This window comes from Brachypodium distachyon, chromosome 5, assembly GCF_000005505.3.
Source record: "Brachypodium distachyon strain Bd21 chromosome 5, Brachypodium_distachyon_v3.0, whole genome shotgun sequence".
NCBI classification, from domain to species: Eukaryota; Viridiplantae; Streptophyta; class Magnoliopsida; order Poales; family Poaceae; genus Brachypodium; species Brachypodium distachyon.
This window is the reverse complement of record NC_016135.3, coordinates 16658534-16675328: the sequence shown is the minus strand read 5'-3', so window position 1 is coordinate 16675328 and position 16795 is coordinate 16658534. Positions and strand designations below refer to the sequence as shown.

General features: G+C 50.1%; 1 protein-coding gene across 1 annotated transcript; it reads left to right on the top strand.

Annotated features, from left to right (window-relative positions):
• The first annotated feature begins 1849 nt into the window (after positions 1-1849).
• On the top strand, positions 1850-5127 carry LOC100832010 (pentatricopeptide repeat-containing protein At3g63370, chloroplastic). The gene has a single exon (XM_003581292.4). The coding sequence runs from the start codon at positions 1890-1892 to the stop codon at positions 4749-4751; it is 2862 nt and encodes a 953-aa protein (XP_003581340.2). The 5' UTR covers positions 1850-1889; the 3' UTR covers positions 4752-5127.
• Positions 5128-16795: the final 11668 nt, after the last annotated feature.

Below are 16795 nucleotides of genomic sequence, written 5' to 3'. Positions count from 1 at the left end.
CGTCTCTGTTTCGTTGACATCTTCATCACCAATGGCCGACGACCTCGGAGATCCCGCGGCTCAGGCTGCCGCTTTAGCTCAGCAGCAGCAGACTGCACAACTCCAAGCACAGCAGCAGGCTGCCCAACTCCAAGCCCAGGCAACTGCTGCTGCACAGGCGCAAGCGCAGGCATTGGCCGCTGCTCAGGAGGTAGTCAAGGCTGCAGCTGCTGCCGACGTAAACATCAACGCCACCGGACTCGTCACCGACCTCAACAAACAAACACAAGAAAAGAGCACAGCACCGTACGTAATCTGCTCTTTTTCTTGTTGATTTTGATTAGTAGTTCTATTATTCATGCCGTGAAATTAGATGAGTTTTATTGCTGTGCGTTGCTACTTAATTTGTCTAGTTTGCATGATATGATGTGCTACATGTTTCACACACTGTCTTTCTGGATTAAATATTCATCGAAATTACCTAATTTTTCAACCGCACCACTCAGCAGGTTAGTTGGTTCTGACAATGCACCGGTCCGACGATCGCCGACCAGGATCAGATTCCCAAGTTTTTTTTAGGATCAGATTCTCACGACGGAATAGAGCGGTGGAGCGAGCCGGGAGAGACAAATCCTAGTGCAGGATCACGGCCTGCAGTTGGAGTTGTGCTCGATGCTTTGAGCAGTGGGCCGGCAAAACTTATTTGCGGCTTTCGACCGATACCCATGAGCCATTCTCATAAAAAAAACCGGACCCATGGGCCATGACACATGTGTTTTTAGGGATCCCCTAAAACAAGGTGTTGTTAGGGATGTAAATGATCAGTTCCGAATCCGCATCCGTTTTCATTTTTTAAGTTAGGGTAACTAGCAAAGAAAAGAGCACCGGCGTGCCGCGTGTGCATGTACTGACAACAAAGTAGTACTGAAAACAACCGTCGACCGTGTCATCTGCATCACCGGACATGGGTTTGTTCGTTGCAACCGAGGGCGCCACTCAGGAGGTTAGTTGGTTCTGACAATGCACCGGTCCGGCGATCGCCGACCAGGATCAGATTCCCGAGTTTTTTGAGGATCAGATTCTCAGGACGGGATAGAGCGGTGGAGCGAGACTGCAAGAGAGACAAATCCTACTGCAGGATCACGCCCTGCAGTTGGAGCTGTGCTCGATGTTTTGGGCCGTGGATTCAAGGCATGGGAGAACATATCCCGTGTTGGGTTTTATTTGGATGGGCTGGCAAAACTTATTTGCAGCTTTCGACCGAGACCCATGGGCCATTCCCGAAAAAAAAAATAGCGGACCCATGGGCCATGACACAGGTGTTGTTAGGGATCTCCTAAAAAAATGTGTTGTTAGGGATCCCCTAAATAAAAAGGTGTTGTGAGGGATGTAAATGGTCCGCTCCGAATTCGCATCCGTTTTCCTTTTTTAAGGTATGGTATGTTAGGTCCCTCACTTAGTATTTCATGTCGGCATTTGATGAACTATCTGATTGGACTCGAACCCTGGATAGTTGATAGAAGGTATTGACAAGACGCTATTGCATTTTTTTTCCTGCTGAAGTGGTTCTACTCAAGGTTTATTTTAAGGCGAAAACAAATGAACTCGGGGTTGAAAAAAAATAATGGCAACATGGCATGCCGTCGTGGCTAGTTGAGGGAAAAAATGTCATGTTAGCACCAAGAACCGCTTTAGACAAGGTGAGGAATTATTAGTGTCCGATTATGTGAAAAAAAGTTAGAGACTATTTGCATACTTGTTAACAAGTTAAAGGATGAAAAATATATTTTTCTTTAATTCTCAAGACTTTGCAACTATTGGATTTCTTTGAGAATCAACTTTTGGTATTGTCCACTTTCAAATCGTTTTTTTCCTCCAACCACTCGGAAATAGACAGTCTTGACACTGGCATGAGCGTTCGGCTCCAAAGAGCCTGCAAGCCCCCCGCCATGGCCACCGCCGTGTTATCCTTCCCGCCAAACCCCTACAAGAAATTCTCAACGACTCCACCCTCCATCTCGCCTCCCGACCCCACCTCCCTGAAGCAGCTATGCAAGGAAGGCAACCTCCGGCAAGCCCTTCGTCTGCTCACCTCCCAGACGCCCGGGCGCTCCCCTCCCCAGGAGCACTATGGCTGGGTCCTCGACCTCGTCGCGGCCAAGAAGGCGGTCGCGCAGGGCGTTCAGGTCCACGCACATGCCGTGGCCACCGGTTCTTTGGAGGGCGACGATGGGTTCCTCGCGACCAAGCTGCTGTTCATGTATGGCAAGTGCGGGCGGGTCGCAGACGCCCGTCTCCTGTTCGATGGAATGTCTTCCCGGACAGTCTTCTCCTGGAACGCGCTCATCGGGGCGTACCTGTCGTCTGGGAGTGCTTGCGAAGCCTTGGGCGTCTACCGGGCGATGCGGTTGTCTGCAGCGTCAGGGGTGGCACCTGATGGGTGCACGCTTGCATCGGTGCTCAAGGCGAGCGGGGTGGAGGGCGATGGGCGTTGCGGGTGTGAGGTGCACGGACTGGCAGTGAAGCACGGGCTTGATAGGAGCACCTTTGTGGCCAATGCGCTCATAGCGATGTATGCCAAGTGTGGCATTCTAGATTCTGCAATGCGGGTGTTTGAGTTGATGCATGACGGGAGGGATGTCGCGTCGTGGAATTCAATGATATCAGGTTGTCTGCAGAACGGGATGTTCTTGCAAGCTCTGGACTTGTTTCGAGGTATGCAGAGGGCTGTTTTAAGTATGAATTCTTACACAACCGTTGGGGTGCTACAGGTCTGTACTGAGCTAGCTCAGCTGAATCTTGGCAGGGAGCTACATGCAGCACTTCTGAAGTCTGGCAGTGAGGTTAACATCCAGTGCAATGCTTTGCTTGTTATGTACACAAAATGTGGCCGTGTGGATAGTGCTCTTAGAGTATTCCGTGAGATTGATGAGAAAGACTACATATCATGGAACTCGATGCTGTCATGTTATGTGCAAAACGGTTTATATGCCGAGGCCATTGAATTTATCAGTGAAATGCTTCGAGGTGGTTTTCAGCCTGACCATGCTTGTATTGTGAGCTTGTCTTCTGCAGTAGGCCACTTGGGCTGGTTACTTAATGGTAAAGAGGTTCATGCATATGCTATAAAGCAGAGGCTCGATTCCGATACACAGGTTGGAAATACATTGATGGACATGTACATGAAGTGCCGTTACATAGAGTACTCTGCACATGTATTTGATAGGATGAGGATTAAAGACCACATATCATGGACTACAATTATTACTTGCTATGCTCAGAGTTCTCGGCATATTGAGGCACTGGAAATATTCAGAGAAGCGCAGAAAGAGGGGATCAAGGTTGATCCCATGATGATTGGAAGCATTTTAGAAGCATGCAGTGGTTTAGAAACCATTTTGCTGGCAAAGCAATTGCATTGTTATGCTATTAGAAATGGCTTGCTTGATTTGGTAGTGAAGAACAGAATTATCGATATATATGGTGAGTGTGGGGAGGTTTACCATTCACTTAAAATGTTTGAAACAGTAGAGCAAAAGGACATTGTTACATGGACTAGTATGATAAACTGTTATGCAAACAGCGGTCTGTTAAATGAAGCCCTGGTCTTGTTTGCAGAGATGCAAAGTACAGATGTTCAACCTGATTCTGTAGCACTAGTAAGTATTCTTGGGGCCATTGGTGGTTTGTCATCCTTGGCCAAAGGAAAGGAAGTTCATGGCTTTCTCATCAGAAGGAATTTTCACATGGAAGAGGCAATAGTTAGTTCCCTCGTGGACATGTATTCTGGTTGCGGAAGCCTTAGCGGAGCTCTCAAAGTATTCAATGCAGTGAAATGTAAAGACATGGTTCTATGGACAGCGATGATTAATGCTACTGGGATGCATGGTCATGGCAAACAAGCCATAGACCTTTTCAAGAGAATGCTACAAACTGGTGTTACTCCTGATCATGTTTCGTTTCTTGCTCTGCTATATGCCTGTAGCCATTCAAAGCTTGTTAACGAGGGCAAATGTTATCTAGATATGATGATGAGCACGTACAGGTTAGAACCATGGCAGGAACACTATGCCTGTGTGGTTGATCTTCTTGGCCGGTCAGGCCAGACTGAAGAGGCCTATGAATTCATCAAGTCTATGCCTTTGAAACCAAAATCTGTGGTGTGGTGTTCGCTCCTTGGGGCATGTCGCGTACACAAGAACCATGAGCTTGCTGTGGTTGCAGCCAATAGGCTTCTTGAGTTGGAACCAGATAACCCAGGTAATTATGTCCTTGTATCAAATGTTTTCGCTGAGATGGGCAAGTGGAACAATGCCAAGGAGGTCAGAGCCAGAATTTCAGAACGTGGGTTGAGAAAAGACCCTGCCTGCAGCTGGATTGAAATTGGAAACAATGTCCACACTTTCACCACAAGAGATAATTCACACAGAGATGCGGAGAGAATCAATCTCAAACTCGCTGAAATCACTGAAAGACTGAGAAAGGAAGGCGGATACACCGAGGACACAAGGTCTGTTCTGCACGATGTGAGCGAAGAAGAGAAGGTTGATGTGCTGCACAGGCACAGTGAGAGGCTTGCAATATCGTTTGGTTTGATTAACACCCGTCCAGGTATGCCTTTAAGGATAGCCAAGAACCTCAGGGTGTGCGGCGACTGCCATGAGTTCACCAAGCTAGTGTCCAAGCTGTTCGACAGGGATATCGTGGTCCGAGACGCCAACAGATTCCACCATTTCAGTGGAGGATCTTGTTCTTGTGGCGACTTCTGGTGAACGATTCTCTTGTTTTCTGAAACTTACTATAGAAATTATATTGCTTGTTCATAAACATGTGAGATTCTGAATCAAGTGTTGCGTGGGAGAAGGGTTACTTGCATTTTCAGAGGTTGTTCGAGCGTGATTACGAGCATAACTTCAGACTACGAAGTCTATAGCTGAAAACCGAAGTGCAGGCACAGCTAACAGCCATGGCAGCTTGTCGCATTGGAGAGGCAACAGGTAGGGCTCCCGCCTCCCGAACTTGCCATGCCGATACCTTTGGCGTTGGTTGGACCGACGAGCGCGGATTATCTTTGCTCTCCTCTGTGTTGGTGATCGAGTTCTTTGTGTCGTAATAATCTTTACCATTAGTGCTATATTTACCCGTTTACTTCCTCCGTTTCATAATTCTTGTTTCAAATTTGTCAAAAATGAATGCATCTATTTTTAAAAACGTCTAGATACATGTAATATTTCGACAAGAATTATGGAACAGAGGAAGTAGTTTTTATCTGAACTGAATATTCAGGCATCTGCAGACTGGCCGATTCCTGGTAGGTGATGATATAACTATCGACAGACGAGTGGCTACACGCACACCAGGGGTCCAACAAAAGGATGATTGCTAAGTCAAACATGAAAACAATGCGATTACTCATACAGAAATACAAATCAACGAATAAAGCTTTCCTTGATTCTTAGTATTTCCTCTGTCCAACAAAAGATGTCTCAAGTTTGTCAAAATTTAGATGTATTTAGACATGACTTAGTGTATATATGCATTTAAATTTAATCAAAGTTGAGGCATGTTTTGTTAGACGGAAAAAAACTGTATTTCTTACTAGTACTACACTGTTTTTATTCACCCACAGGCGAATTTCCTCCCCATCGGACCTGGGGTAAGATTCGTGTTTTGTTCGATGTGCTACGTGCGATTTTGTAACATTTTTTTTTGACGAAACTATTTTGTAACATTTGGTTGGTCCATACTCCGTACTGCGGTCAATGGCAACGTCTCTGGTTGTTGATTGCTAAACTGACCCGATACAACGACTGACTCATTCATACTGCGTGTGTTGGCTAATTCTGCTAGGGTCATATCATATAGTACATCACACTATGAAATATTGATCACTTCGTTGGTTTGACTACTGCCTCCTGACAAATATGTGTGTACCTGCCCGGGGGTCCACAAAGGTCCATTGGTGACAACGAAAACTTCCGAAGGATCCAATAATCGTTGAAAAGAACACAGTCCTAGCGTCACCTTTATTTGATACAGGCAATTAATGTTTGTTATGCATCAAGGCTAGAAAATTAGATTATTTGGTTGATCTAGATTCACTCGATCAATCTGAGTACGACCTTTGGAAGCTTTCCAGAGCCAGACCGGTCGTTGACTCGTTGGGTTTACGCATTGTCACATTCCACCGCTGAATTACTTGCGCACAGCAAAATTATTGACGTTACTAGCTAAACCTCTGGTGTACGTGCTCCCTACAATTTATAAAAAATGTCGTTCATTTAGTATGAAATTCAATTACTTGGTACAAAATGGACGACATTATGAATCAGAGGGAGTAGAACTTTGTCCCAGAATTTCAAACTTGTAACACCGATAAAATTAAAATATGGTTACTAACTTGGCAGTCGAGTTCATGCATCGCTTTTGCCGTCTTGTCTACAGATGCAAGTGGAATCCCGCTTAGTTGACTGCTAGTTTCAACTATTTTCTCAAAATACTCCGTATTTTGATTTGGTTTAGCGGTTAACGTATAAACAGGATATATACATGATTCTGTTCACATCCCAGTCGTGTCGAGACCGTGCTCCACTGCACGTCGTTGCTGTCTTCGAGCACGCTGCACATGCACTGCACCGACGGGTCTCCCGGCCGGCTTAGTTTAAGTTGCCCACGTCCTCTTTCTAACATAGTTAGTCACAATAAATCAGCTCACGCTATTGGTTATCCTGTCAAAATCACTTCCAAAACAAAAAGGTGTTACCAGAGTATTTTCTCTTGCTGTGAAAGTTTCAAAAACAATCATTCCAGTTCTAACTCGTTTGGGCCAGGCCTGCAGGCTCAAGCTTGGTGGTTCAGGTGGGATTTTCCCGTTTCCCAAAGCCCGGTCCGTTCTAGCTGTTTGAACTGGTCATGTTCAAAGTCTTCAAAGGTCCAAGTGTACCTACTGCGAATATTCTCTCGTGTCACACTACTTAAAAAATGTTTATCAGTAACGGTCGAAAAACAGAATCAAGTAACGGTCGGGGCCATCGTTACTAACTTCCTGCCAGTAATGATGGATATCATCCGTCGACCGTTACTGATGTTACCATCATCAGTGACGGTCACATTTCCGCGCCCGCCATTGCTGATAGGTACATCAGTAACGGTCGCTTTGCCACATCAGTATCGGGCGAGCGAACGACACCGATACATTTTTAGTAATTAAAAATAATAATTAAAATCACAGAAAATACACAGCATTTATACACAGCACATATATATTTGGAATACACAGAGAATACACAGCACAACACATATATTTCGAATTAAAACCACAACCACATCATTTAAAACATACAAATGTATATAAAGCCGCATCATTTTAAAGCATATAAAGCATACAAATGTATCCCACTTCACGACATTGATTACAAAGTGTCAAAATTTCATAGCAAAATCAAGTTTGAAGCTATTGTTGTGGGTGAACACTACTAACCACTTGTTTCACACGTTCATAAAAGTCCCCACTAGGCTTGATGACCTCATTGTTGATGAGATGGCCGAACTCCCTTTGAATGTTATACACGATCCATTTAGGTCGGCGTGCCATTGTCATTCGAGGCCATCAGTACTCTTCCACAGCGGCGATTGACCCCTTCCACTCAGGGTTAAACATGCTGGCATTCTCCATAAGGATGTGACAACAGTAGTAGCCACAGTACACACTGCCGGCCAGCTGTTGCTGGCAAGAGAACCTGTGGTTGTGATGAGGCTCGTCTTTATAGCCTTTACCAGCTAGTTTTCCCTTGCTCGCAACTTTCCAGGCAGTGTTAATGAGTGATTTGATGGGTTTCCAGTAGCGACCTCGAACACCCTTCTTCGGAAGTAGTGAATCAAAATAGTACACCGCGGACCAATGCAAACAAATGAGTAGTGTCACCCAATGGTCTCTGTTTTTAAAAGAAACAAACTTTAGTAACCAAGGGTGTATAAGAAAGACTGAATTAGAAAAAACAAACGGTTCCATATATAAAATTCAACTTACTCCAAATTAAGGAAGAAGGGGATAAAGTCGTGGTCAGCGTATTTCTCCAGACATGCCACCAAGTATTTAGACGCCAGGGTTCTTGAGTGATCCTTTTCTGGCTCAAGACCGATGTCACCGTAGTTGAACACCGCAGAGTCTAGAATGGCTACTTTTTTTACCTCCATTCGCCACATTTCCCTTATTTGGTAGGCAGACCACAGCCGTAAGAGGTTGATATCAAGCTTTTGGCGGTTGAAGAGGTGGAACAGTTCGTTGGACTCCACACCAAAGGTTATAGGACGTTCCTGAATGCCCCCAGTTTCTTGGTCAAAGAAGCCATAGTCTCGTGGAATTCAAAGAAGCCATAGTCTCGTGGAATTCAAACATTGATTTGTTGGGCATGCTGTTGAGAACCAGCTGATGCTTGCGTGTAGAACTGATGAAGCTCTTGCATCTCTCTGTACATGGAACGCAGGGATGCTTCGGTGAGCATCGGTCTTCCAGGATAGTAAATAAGCACCCGGTCAAACTCCCTAGCCACGAAATAGGATCCATTTTCAAATCTCCGGCCTTGACAGAGGTTCTTCATGAGAATGTCAGGCCTATTGTCTTCCCACACTCTAGTTATGTCAGGCACATAGTGCATCTCATCTTGCTTGACATTCGAGGAGTCCTTGCTGGTCTTGCCGCCGCGCCCCCTCTTTTTATGCCAACTCTTATTGTCCCAATCCTTTTGCTCCTCTGCCTTGTACTTGTCATCGATCTTGAGGCCACCCATGGACTCAGCGGCACCCAAGAGAGAGAAGGTAGGAGGGACGCTTCCAGCCTGTGCCGACCCTGTGGTCTGGCTATCTTTAAGCTGTGGAGGCATCGACATTGCCCGCTCTTCATCTCCGCCGGCATCGACAGGAGGCAGTATTCTAGGAGAAAGGCCGAGCGGCAATTGAGAAGTACCTTTGTGGGCGGAGGGAGATGGAGTCAAAGAGGGCCGGTGCTGGTTGTAGAGAGATACCAAGCTCATAGGCCACATTATGCGGTAGTTTGGACAACCGCCTAGGATATCCATGCCTTCCTCCGGAGGTAGCGAGATAGCATAATCACGATGCTCCTCGATGACGGAGTCCACCATCACACTCACTTGTGTGTCGTTCATAAGAATGCTGTGCACCAGTGGCGGTGATTGTCTGGGCATCAGGCGGCCAATGGCGCTTACAGGCTTCCCAGGCTTGTCTACGTGAATACGACACTTCATCGGTGCCTGTGCGTAACAAAAAGAAGCCATATGTGTGTAAGATCTTTATTCATGAAGGTAAGGAGTGAAAAAGAGTTTGAAAAATATGCTTACGACGATGTTGTCGCTCGGACCCGGATCGTTATCCCGGATGCCCAACCACTTTCGGTGGCTCATGTAAACAATTTTGGATGAAGCGGACAACTTCTCTGATGTCGTGTTTTCCCCGCACTTTGTACTGGCCTTGTAGCCATGTGTCACCTGGCATGAAGTATTTCCATTCGCGGGCTAGTCATGAACGCAGGTCAGAAGTGCTGCTCTCATCGTGAAGTACTCCCTCCTGTTTGCGTCCCAAACCACTCTGCCAGGGTTCCAAAGCTGCTTCAGCTCATCCTTCACTAGCTGCAGATACACATTTAGGTCAGCTCCCGGCTGCTTTGGACCCTGTATGAGCATGCAAATGTGGATGTACTTTCTCTTCATGATTAACCATGGAGGAAGGTTGTAGACAAACAAGATCATTGGTCATGTGATGTGCTTGTTGTTCATGTTTTCGAAAGGATTTATCCCGTCAGTGCTGAGACCGAGCCTCAGGTTTCTGGGCTCTGCCCCGAAATCTGGAAATGCTGTGTCGAAGTTCCTCCAGTGAGTCCCATCGGCAGGGTGTCTTAGGACCCCAGGTTCCTCCACACGGTAGTGCCCGTCAAGATCAAATCCTGTGCCGGATCGTGATGGACGAGATACCTTGCGTTCTTAATGTTCTGCATCCAACGCTCAACTCGGCCACCTGCCGTAAGATACCAGACAGTCTTTGCGGCCTTCCCTTCATCACTTCTTCCCCATCGTCTTCGCCAGCTCTGGTGTTTTTCTTCTTGTATCTCGATGCACCGCATATGTGCCAGCTCTCATGGTTCTCGTACTCTCCAATGTATACCTTACAGTCGTTTGGACATGAATGATGTTTCACGCAATCTAATCCAAGCGGGCATGTAATCTTCTTCGCCTCGTATGTGCTCTTGGGAAACTTGTTTGGTTGTGGAAAAACCGAAGCAAGGTAACTCAACAAGTCCGTGAAGCCATTGTCTGACTAGCATGATGCTGCCTTCAGCCTCAAAAGTTCGAGCGTTACTTCGAGCACGTTGTTTTCTTCGCCAGCTCCATCATACAAGGGTGTGTTTGCGTCCTCCAACAATTTTTTGAACCGAGCACACTCTGCCTCATCTTCGGGGTCCTCCAGCTGGTCCCGGAGGTACGGGTCATCTAGCATTTCGGCAATCCTGCCACGTGGAGCTCCTTCACCTTACACATTAGCCTCCTCATCGACCCTTGTTTCTTCCTCGAAATCATTCCCAGATCATACCACAGGACATGATCATCTTCGCTACCGCTACCGACATCAACCGCATCTTCCCCGTGACAAGTCCAGCGTGAATAATCTTCCACAAAAACCGATGCCAGCACGTGCATCTGAACATCTTCAGGCTTCATCATGCATGTGTTCCCACATTTGCGACATGGACAACACATCATCACAAGTCATTTTCGTTCCATATCACCTTTCATGACTCCAAGAAAGACCGTCCATTCAGTTATCCATCGAGCATTGATTCTTTCCGTGGCGTACATTCAAGAACGGTCATTCGATCTACAACACAATACACAATGTTGTTGTTCTTGACAACAATTAGAGTAAGGGGTGTCAATGCTCGATGGCACAAGTGCGGGTATAAAGGTAGGGCGTGTACGCCGGCCTTATAGCAAAGGTCGACGTACACTTGGACAAGTTGACGTGTCGATATTTTTTGAATAGGTTCGGTCGATCTTGCGGGTGCGACTTAATCCTATGTTAGGAAAGACTTCGAGAGGGTTGTTAGCCAAGGGCTTGGGCCGAACGGATCTTCCCAAGACACCTTTTAGCGAGAGATTCGTCGGGGCCGCCTCGTACTTGGACCGAACGCGTCTTTCCAAGTATCGATGTTAGGATACCCTCGAAAGTCTAACCCAACCCGTTCTCCTTCGAGCCAGTGCCAACTAAGGTTAGCTCGGAGCCTCGAAACTAGAGTCTCCTAGAAGGCTTTCTCGAGGCCGATCGACTTTCAGTCGAGAGCGGCGCGCGAGAGCGAACCTTAGAGGGAACACTCTAACCCTCTCCCCTTGAGTTTATTCAAGTGAGAGTGAATGGTACATGCCCCCATGGGGGGTATTTATAGCCTAGGGGTCCATGACAAAAGACCATGGCAAGTGGGGGCAAAATGGTAAAAGTGATTCCTTGGTCCATAGCTTTTGTGTGCACCATGAGAGGGAAAGTGAGGGTTGGTCCATGGTCCACCATGGACCAAAAGCCTCATCCCCACACCTTTCTTTCCCCCTACTCTAGAACATTCCACCTTTTGACCATCGCATGAGAGGCTTGACTTGTTGACTTCTCTTCCTTTGCCACGTAGGATTGACCGCGCCACGTGGGCGTCTTGACTCATGCTTGGGAAATGTTGACTTAGTCATCGCCACGTAGGATTTACGGCCCGGTCCATATAAGGATTTTATTTTACTACAACAGTAGCCCCCTTGAGCTGGAGGCATTGAGAATTCCTTCGGGTCAACCTTCGATGCGGGACTTTTGATCCTTTTTCTCGTTCTTGTATTCATGATGGTGTCTTTGATGGATTCCCTGGCGAGCTTCTTTGTGAGAAACGGAGGTGCTTGGTGGTTTTCCTGCAAAGAACAGGAGCCTTGGTGGCGTTTCGGGGAAATTCCATGCCTACGGCGATTTTCTCTGCGAGAAATCGAGTTTCGGGGGTATTTTAGCAAAAAAACCGGGACCCTAGGGGCATCTCTGCAAGAAATCCGGTGTCTCGGAGGACTTTTCTTCAAAAATTAGGGGCCCTGCGGGCCTCCCCCGAATTTCCGGGGTCTTATTGGCAATTTCCCCAAAATCTTGGGTTTTTCCGTAAAATTTGCGAAACCGGCTAGCCGCGTGGGCTAGCTGGGCCAGCGTCGCGCGCGTGCGGGCGCGAGGTGGGCCGGAGTCTGGGCCGCCTTCGGGCACGCCACCCTTTTTTTTATAGGCCGGCTTCTTGGGCCACAGTTGGGCCTCGGCCCAGCTGGGCCCGATACCGGTTCAGGAATAAGTGGGAGATCCGACGGCCACGGAGGAAGGGAAGCCCTAGATCGGACGGTCCTTGCTTGTCTTCTTCCTTTGTACGGGAGGGAACCGAGCAGCCTCCTTTCCCGAGCTTTTGCAGGCGACGCCCGTCACCGGGGGTGACACCGGCGCGGCGAGGACACGGGGCCCGCGAGCGGGGCGCCCTCCTTTGGCCAGGCCGGCCTCCTTTAGGGAAAAGGGGGTGCTTCCCCTCCCCATGAGCTTCGGTGCTCTTTGGTCGCCGGCGAGGCTTGCGGGCGTTTGGCGAGCACCTTAGGAGCATTCCGGGCGACACGGCGTGGCGCGTGGCTTGGGCGCAGTGCGGGCTTGGGCGCGGCTTGGGTGCGGCTCGGCGGGCGCGTGAGCAGCTTGGCAAGGGTGCGGTGCACGCACAGGCATGGCATGGCCCGCGAGCACGGGTGCGGATGCAACTTGGCAAGGGCGCGGCGCGCGCATGGGCACGGCACGGCACGGGCGTGGCTTGGATGCGGCTCAGCATGCGCGCGGGCATGGGCGCAGGAGCAGCTTGCAAGGGCACGGCGCGGGTGCGGCTGGGGCGCGGCTCGACGTGCGCGCAGGAACAGGCGCGACAGCGGCTTGGCAAGGGTGCGGCGCACTACGGGTTTAGGCACGGGCGGGGGCACATGCGCGACATTGTGCCGATACCCTGCGCACAGGGGGAGGTGGCCTCCTCCCCTCTCTTCCCGTGTTGGGCTGGCTGGGTGCTTGCTGGGCCTACGGCCCACAGAACGGCCCAATCGGCCCGGGCCTCCCTTTTTTCTCTTTTTTTTGCTTCGACAATGTGGGCCGGAGTCTTTGGCCCGAGGAGCTTGGCTCCCTTTTTTTGTTGATTTCTCTCGGAATTTTTCACGCACTTCGCTAATTCTTGGCGGATCTTTTTGCAGGTGAGATGGCGGGACCCGATGTCGAGCGTCCGGTTGGTGAGCCATTGTAGGTGAGGGGGTCTTCCGCAACGTAGCTTGCGGCGAACCGACCGTCACGGAAGAAGAAGGTCTCCTTCCGCCCTCGTGGTGGCCCTCCGTTGGTTTCAACAGCGCCCGTGGACGGCGGAGGTTGGGCACACGACCACCTTCTCCCTTTGATGATGAGCCCCGAGGATCTTGCCCAGCTAGAGTAGGCGGGTTACTTCCCCAAGGGGGACGGTATCCTGCCCGATGGCGAGGAGGTGAGGCTCGACCAGCGGCGGCGTCCGGGATGCATCGTGGCATTCTCGGCTTGGTTCCACGCCGGCTTGTGTGTGCCTATTCATCCCTTCTTGCTGAAGTTCCTGGAGACGTACGTCATCGAGTTGGCCCAGCTTCACCTGTCGACGATCGTGAGGTTGAACGTTTTCAGGTGGATGCGTGAGACGGCGCTTCACGAGGAGCCTTCGATGAAGCTTTTGCTATTCTACTTCACTGTGGAGGTTAGGGAGTTGCTCACTCCGGACGGCTTTGCTCCGAGCGCCTTTGGTTCGGTGAACCTGAGGCTTCGTTCCGGCTTTGGGGACGACTTCCTGCTCATGTCGGGGAAGAGCGCGGAGAAGTTGTTCGACAAGTGGGAGTCCCAGTGGTTTCTCCTTCGGGCTTCGAAGATCCGTCTTCGGCACACGGGTGATCTCCCTCGGCACTCTAGGGCCGGAGGCCTTAGGGAGGTGTCTCACCCTGGCGATCCTCGGTCGGCCGACCTCTGAAAGGTGGCCAAGATCAAGGAGGTGTCCGCCGAGAGGAGCTTTCGTGACCTCATGGAGGAGATGGTGATGGCGGGACGCTTCATGATGAGGAGCCGTCCGAGGTCAGAGATGGGGATCCCTCGATCTTTCCGTCCTCCACAGCTCGTCACCGCACGTGAGTGGCACTCCTCTCCCCTTCGTGCTTTGATTGTTTTCCCCTGTGAACGTACTTAACAATTTTGGATTGTCGTTTTCAGCGACGTTTTCCGAGGAGAGGGCGGTGTTGTGGGCCGCGCAGCTGATAGGTCCGTATGGAGGACCAGAGCACCGCGACTACGAGACCAAGATCAGCGAGGGGGGATGCCACAACATCATCGTGAAGTGCTTCGGGAAGATGGTGCCGATGCGACAGGACCCGAAGCTTGGTCGCCTTCTCCGAGTGGGCGATCACTACTCCCGCTTGGCTACACCGTCGATGTTGGCGGTGGGGTCCAAGTTACGAGACTCTTGTGGGAAGGCGAAGGTGGGAACGGCGGTGCTGGGCTTGGCGGTGCCTGTCGCGCCGGTCCCCAAGATACCTCGTCCGTCGAGTGGATGCAAGAGAAAGGCTCCCTTGACTCCTTCTCCTTCTCTTGACTATGCCCCGGCGGATTCGGCGGGTCCCGTCGTGGTTGAGTCGAGGTCCCCCCTTAGGGTGACCTTGGACCTGCACATGAAGGGGAAGATTGGACTTGACCAAGTTCTTCATCCTTCAAGTCACGAGGTTGAGGCTTTCACTCGCGAGACGGGGCTTCGGCTTCGGAGCGACTCAGTGGTAGAGTTCTCGACCGGAGCTTCTCCATTTGTCGCGAGCGTCCCAAGGAGGATGCTCCTACCTCGGATGAGTGCCCTTCTCTTTTAGTCACGTCATTCTTTTTCCGAATGATTTTGACACGATCTCCTTGGTTTGTTTTCAGGTGCGAGGGTCGCGGAGCCCAGGGTTCTTAAGGGCGAGCCTTCGACTCAAGCGAGGGATGGAGCACTTCCGACGACCGAGGATGGAGCGAGATATCCTTTCGTGACACTAGAGCTGGTGAGCATCCGTGATGTATCTCCCTTTGTCCTTCGGGTTAGCTTTGCGCTAACTCCCTCTTCTTTGTAGGTGAGAGGTTTGGTCGAGGCCGTGGGCGCCCTTCCTGCCCTCAAGACTCAGGTGGGGGCGCTTTCCGCTGCTTTGGACGTGGAGATGTCCAAGTCTACCCTTGCCTTGAGCGAGTTGGCTTCGGAGAGGGTGCAGCGCGAGGCTGTGGAGGCCGAGCCTTCTCGCGTTTTGGCGGAGCTTGCGGCCGTGGAGACCAGGGCTCGACTTGCTGAGGAGCGCCAGAAGGACGAGATTGCGAGGACCCGTCGAGTTGAGGAGGACTTGGTGGTGGCAAACCTTGATAGGGAGCATGCCCGTGCGGAGGCTGCTTCCCTCAAGGTGGAGTTGGCGGTAGCGGGTGACGGCCCGATGCTTGCTCCTCGTGCTCGTCCTCCTCCGGATCATCGTCCCGAGGTGGTTTCGCTTTTACTTGCTCAGGCCACCGAGATTCGGGAAACGATGATTTGCTTGAGGAGTGTTCCCCAGCCAGATCTTCCTCCGTGTCGTACGGTGGATGAGGCGAGCAGGGTGCTTACTTCCCAGGTGGAGCTCATTGAGCCTACCGTGAAGAAGTGCCTCCTGCGTACGGGTGCCCGACTTGTTTCGTCGGCGGTTGCGGCAGTCCTGGACGGCGGTGCCGGGACGAGCGGGCTTGAGGGTGAGATGTATCATCGGGCGAAGAAGTTTCTGACGGACCAGGGTGCTCCTCTTCGCGCTCAGGCTCGACGCTTCGTGCGTTGCCTTGAGCCCGCTCTTCGGGAGGGTGACGGTGAGGCGTGAGCCTCGTCGCCCTCGGAGGCGGTGATGTACCTCAGCTGCTTACTTATGCGATGTTGCATATCTCCACTTGACTTAGCCCCCATGGATAGCATGTTTAGGCTCTTAGTCGTAGAGGTTGTAAGGCAACTTTTTTGTTGTGTTTTATGCTTCACTATGTTGTCAACATTATCGTAAATGTTAACTTAGCTCAGCATGTATTTCTCATGTTTCACCATGTAGTCGACATTATCGGAAATGTTAACTTCGCTCAACATGCGTTTCTTGGAGTACTATATTTCTTTCTTGTGAAGTACTATATTTCCTCAGTTTATATAGCTCGCGATCGTTCGCTATGATTGCACTTTTGTGTTATCAATTGCTGTCGCCATTGGGATACGACTTGGCTTCGGCGCCTTAGGTCATGGTTATGAGCCATGAGTCCTAGTACCCTTGTGAGGGTCGCTATCGATATGCCGGTGGTGATCCGGTCATTTTGACCTGCTGTTCGGGAAATTTCATGCGGAATTTTTCCTCTTCGGACTTCAGGAAGCTATGCTTTCCCGCAATTATTATGGAGCCTTAACCCGGTTACTATCATGCAGGCCCGTGCGCGACGTCTCGCCCACGGGTAGCACGGTTCTCCGAGGTAAGTAAGCTCATGCATAACTCGCTGATTTTTTGGTTCCCCTTAAATGTGTTTTAAGATGCTTCCGGTCCTCGGAGGACTTGGTTCTACTTGGTGGATGGCCTTGAGGCACACTAGGATCCACCAAGGAACAAGTCGCTAGTAGCGACCTATGTCCGTGGACATGTTTTAGAGGATGCTCGGGTCAACGGAGGCCTTTCCGCGTTCCTCGGTGAGCGGCACAGGGGCAGCGGCT

What these genes read in the sequence shown, in the direction of transcription:
- LOC100832010 (XM_003581292.4), top strand. Translation starts at nt 1,890, where the DNA reads ATGAGCGTTCGGCTCCAAAGAGCCTGCAAGCCCCCCGCCATGGCCACC.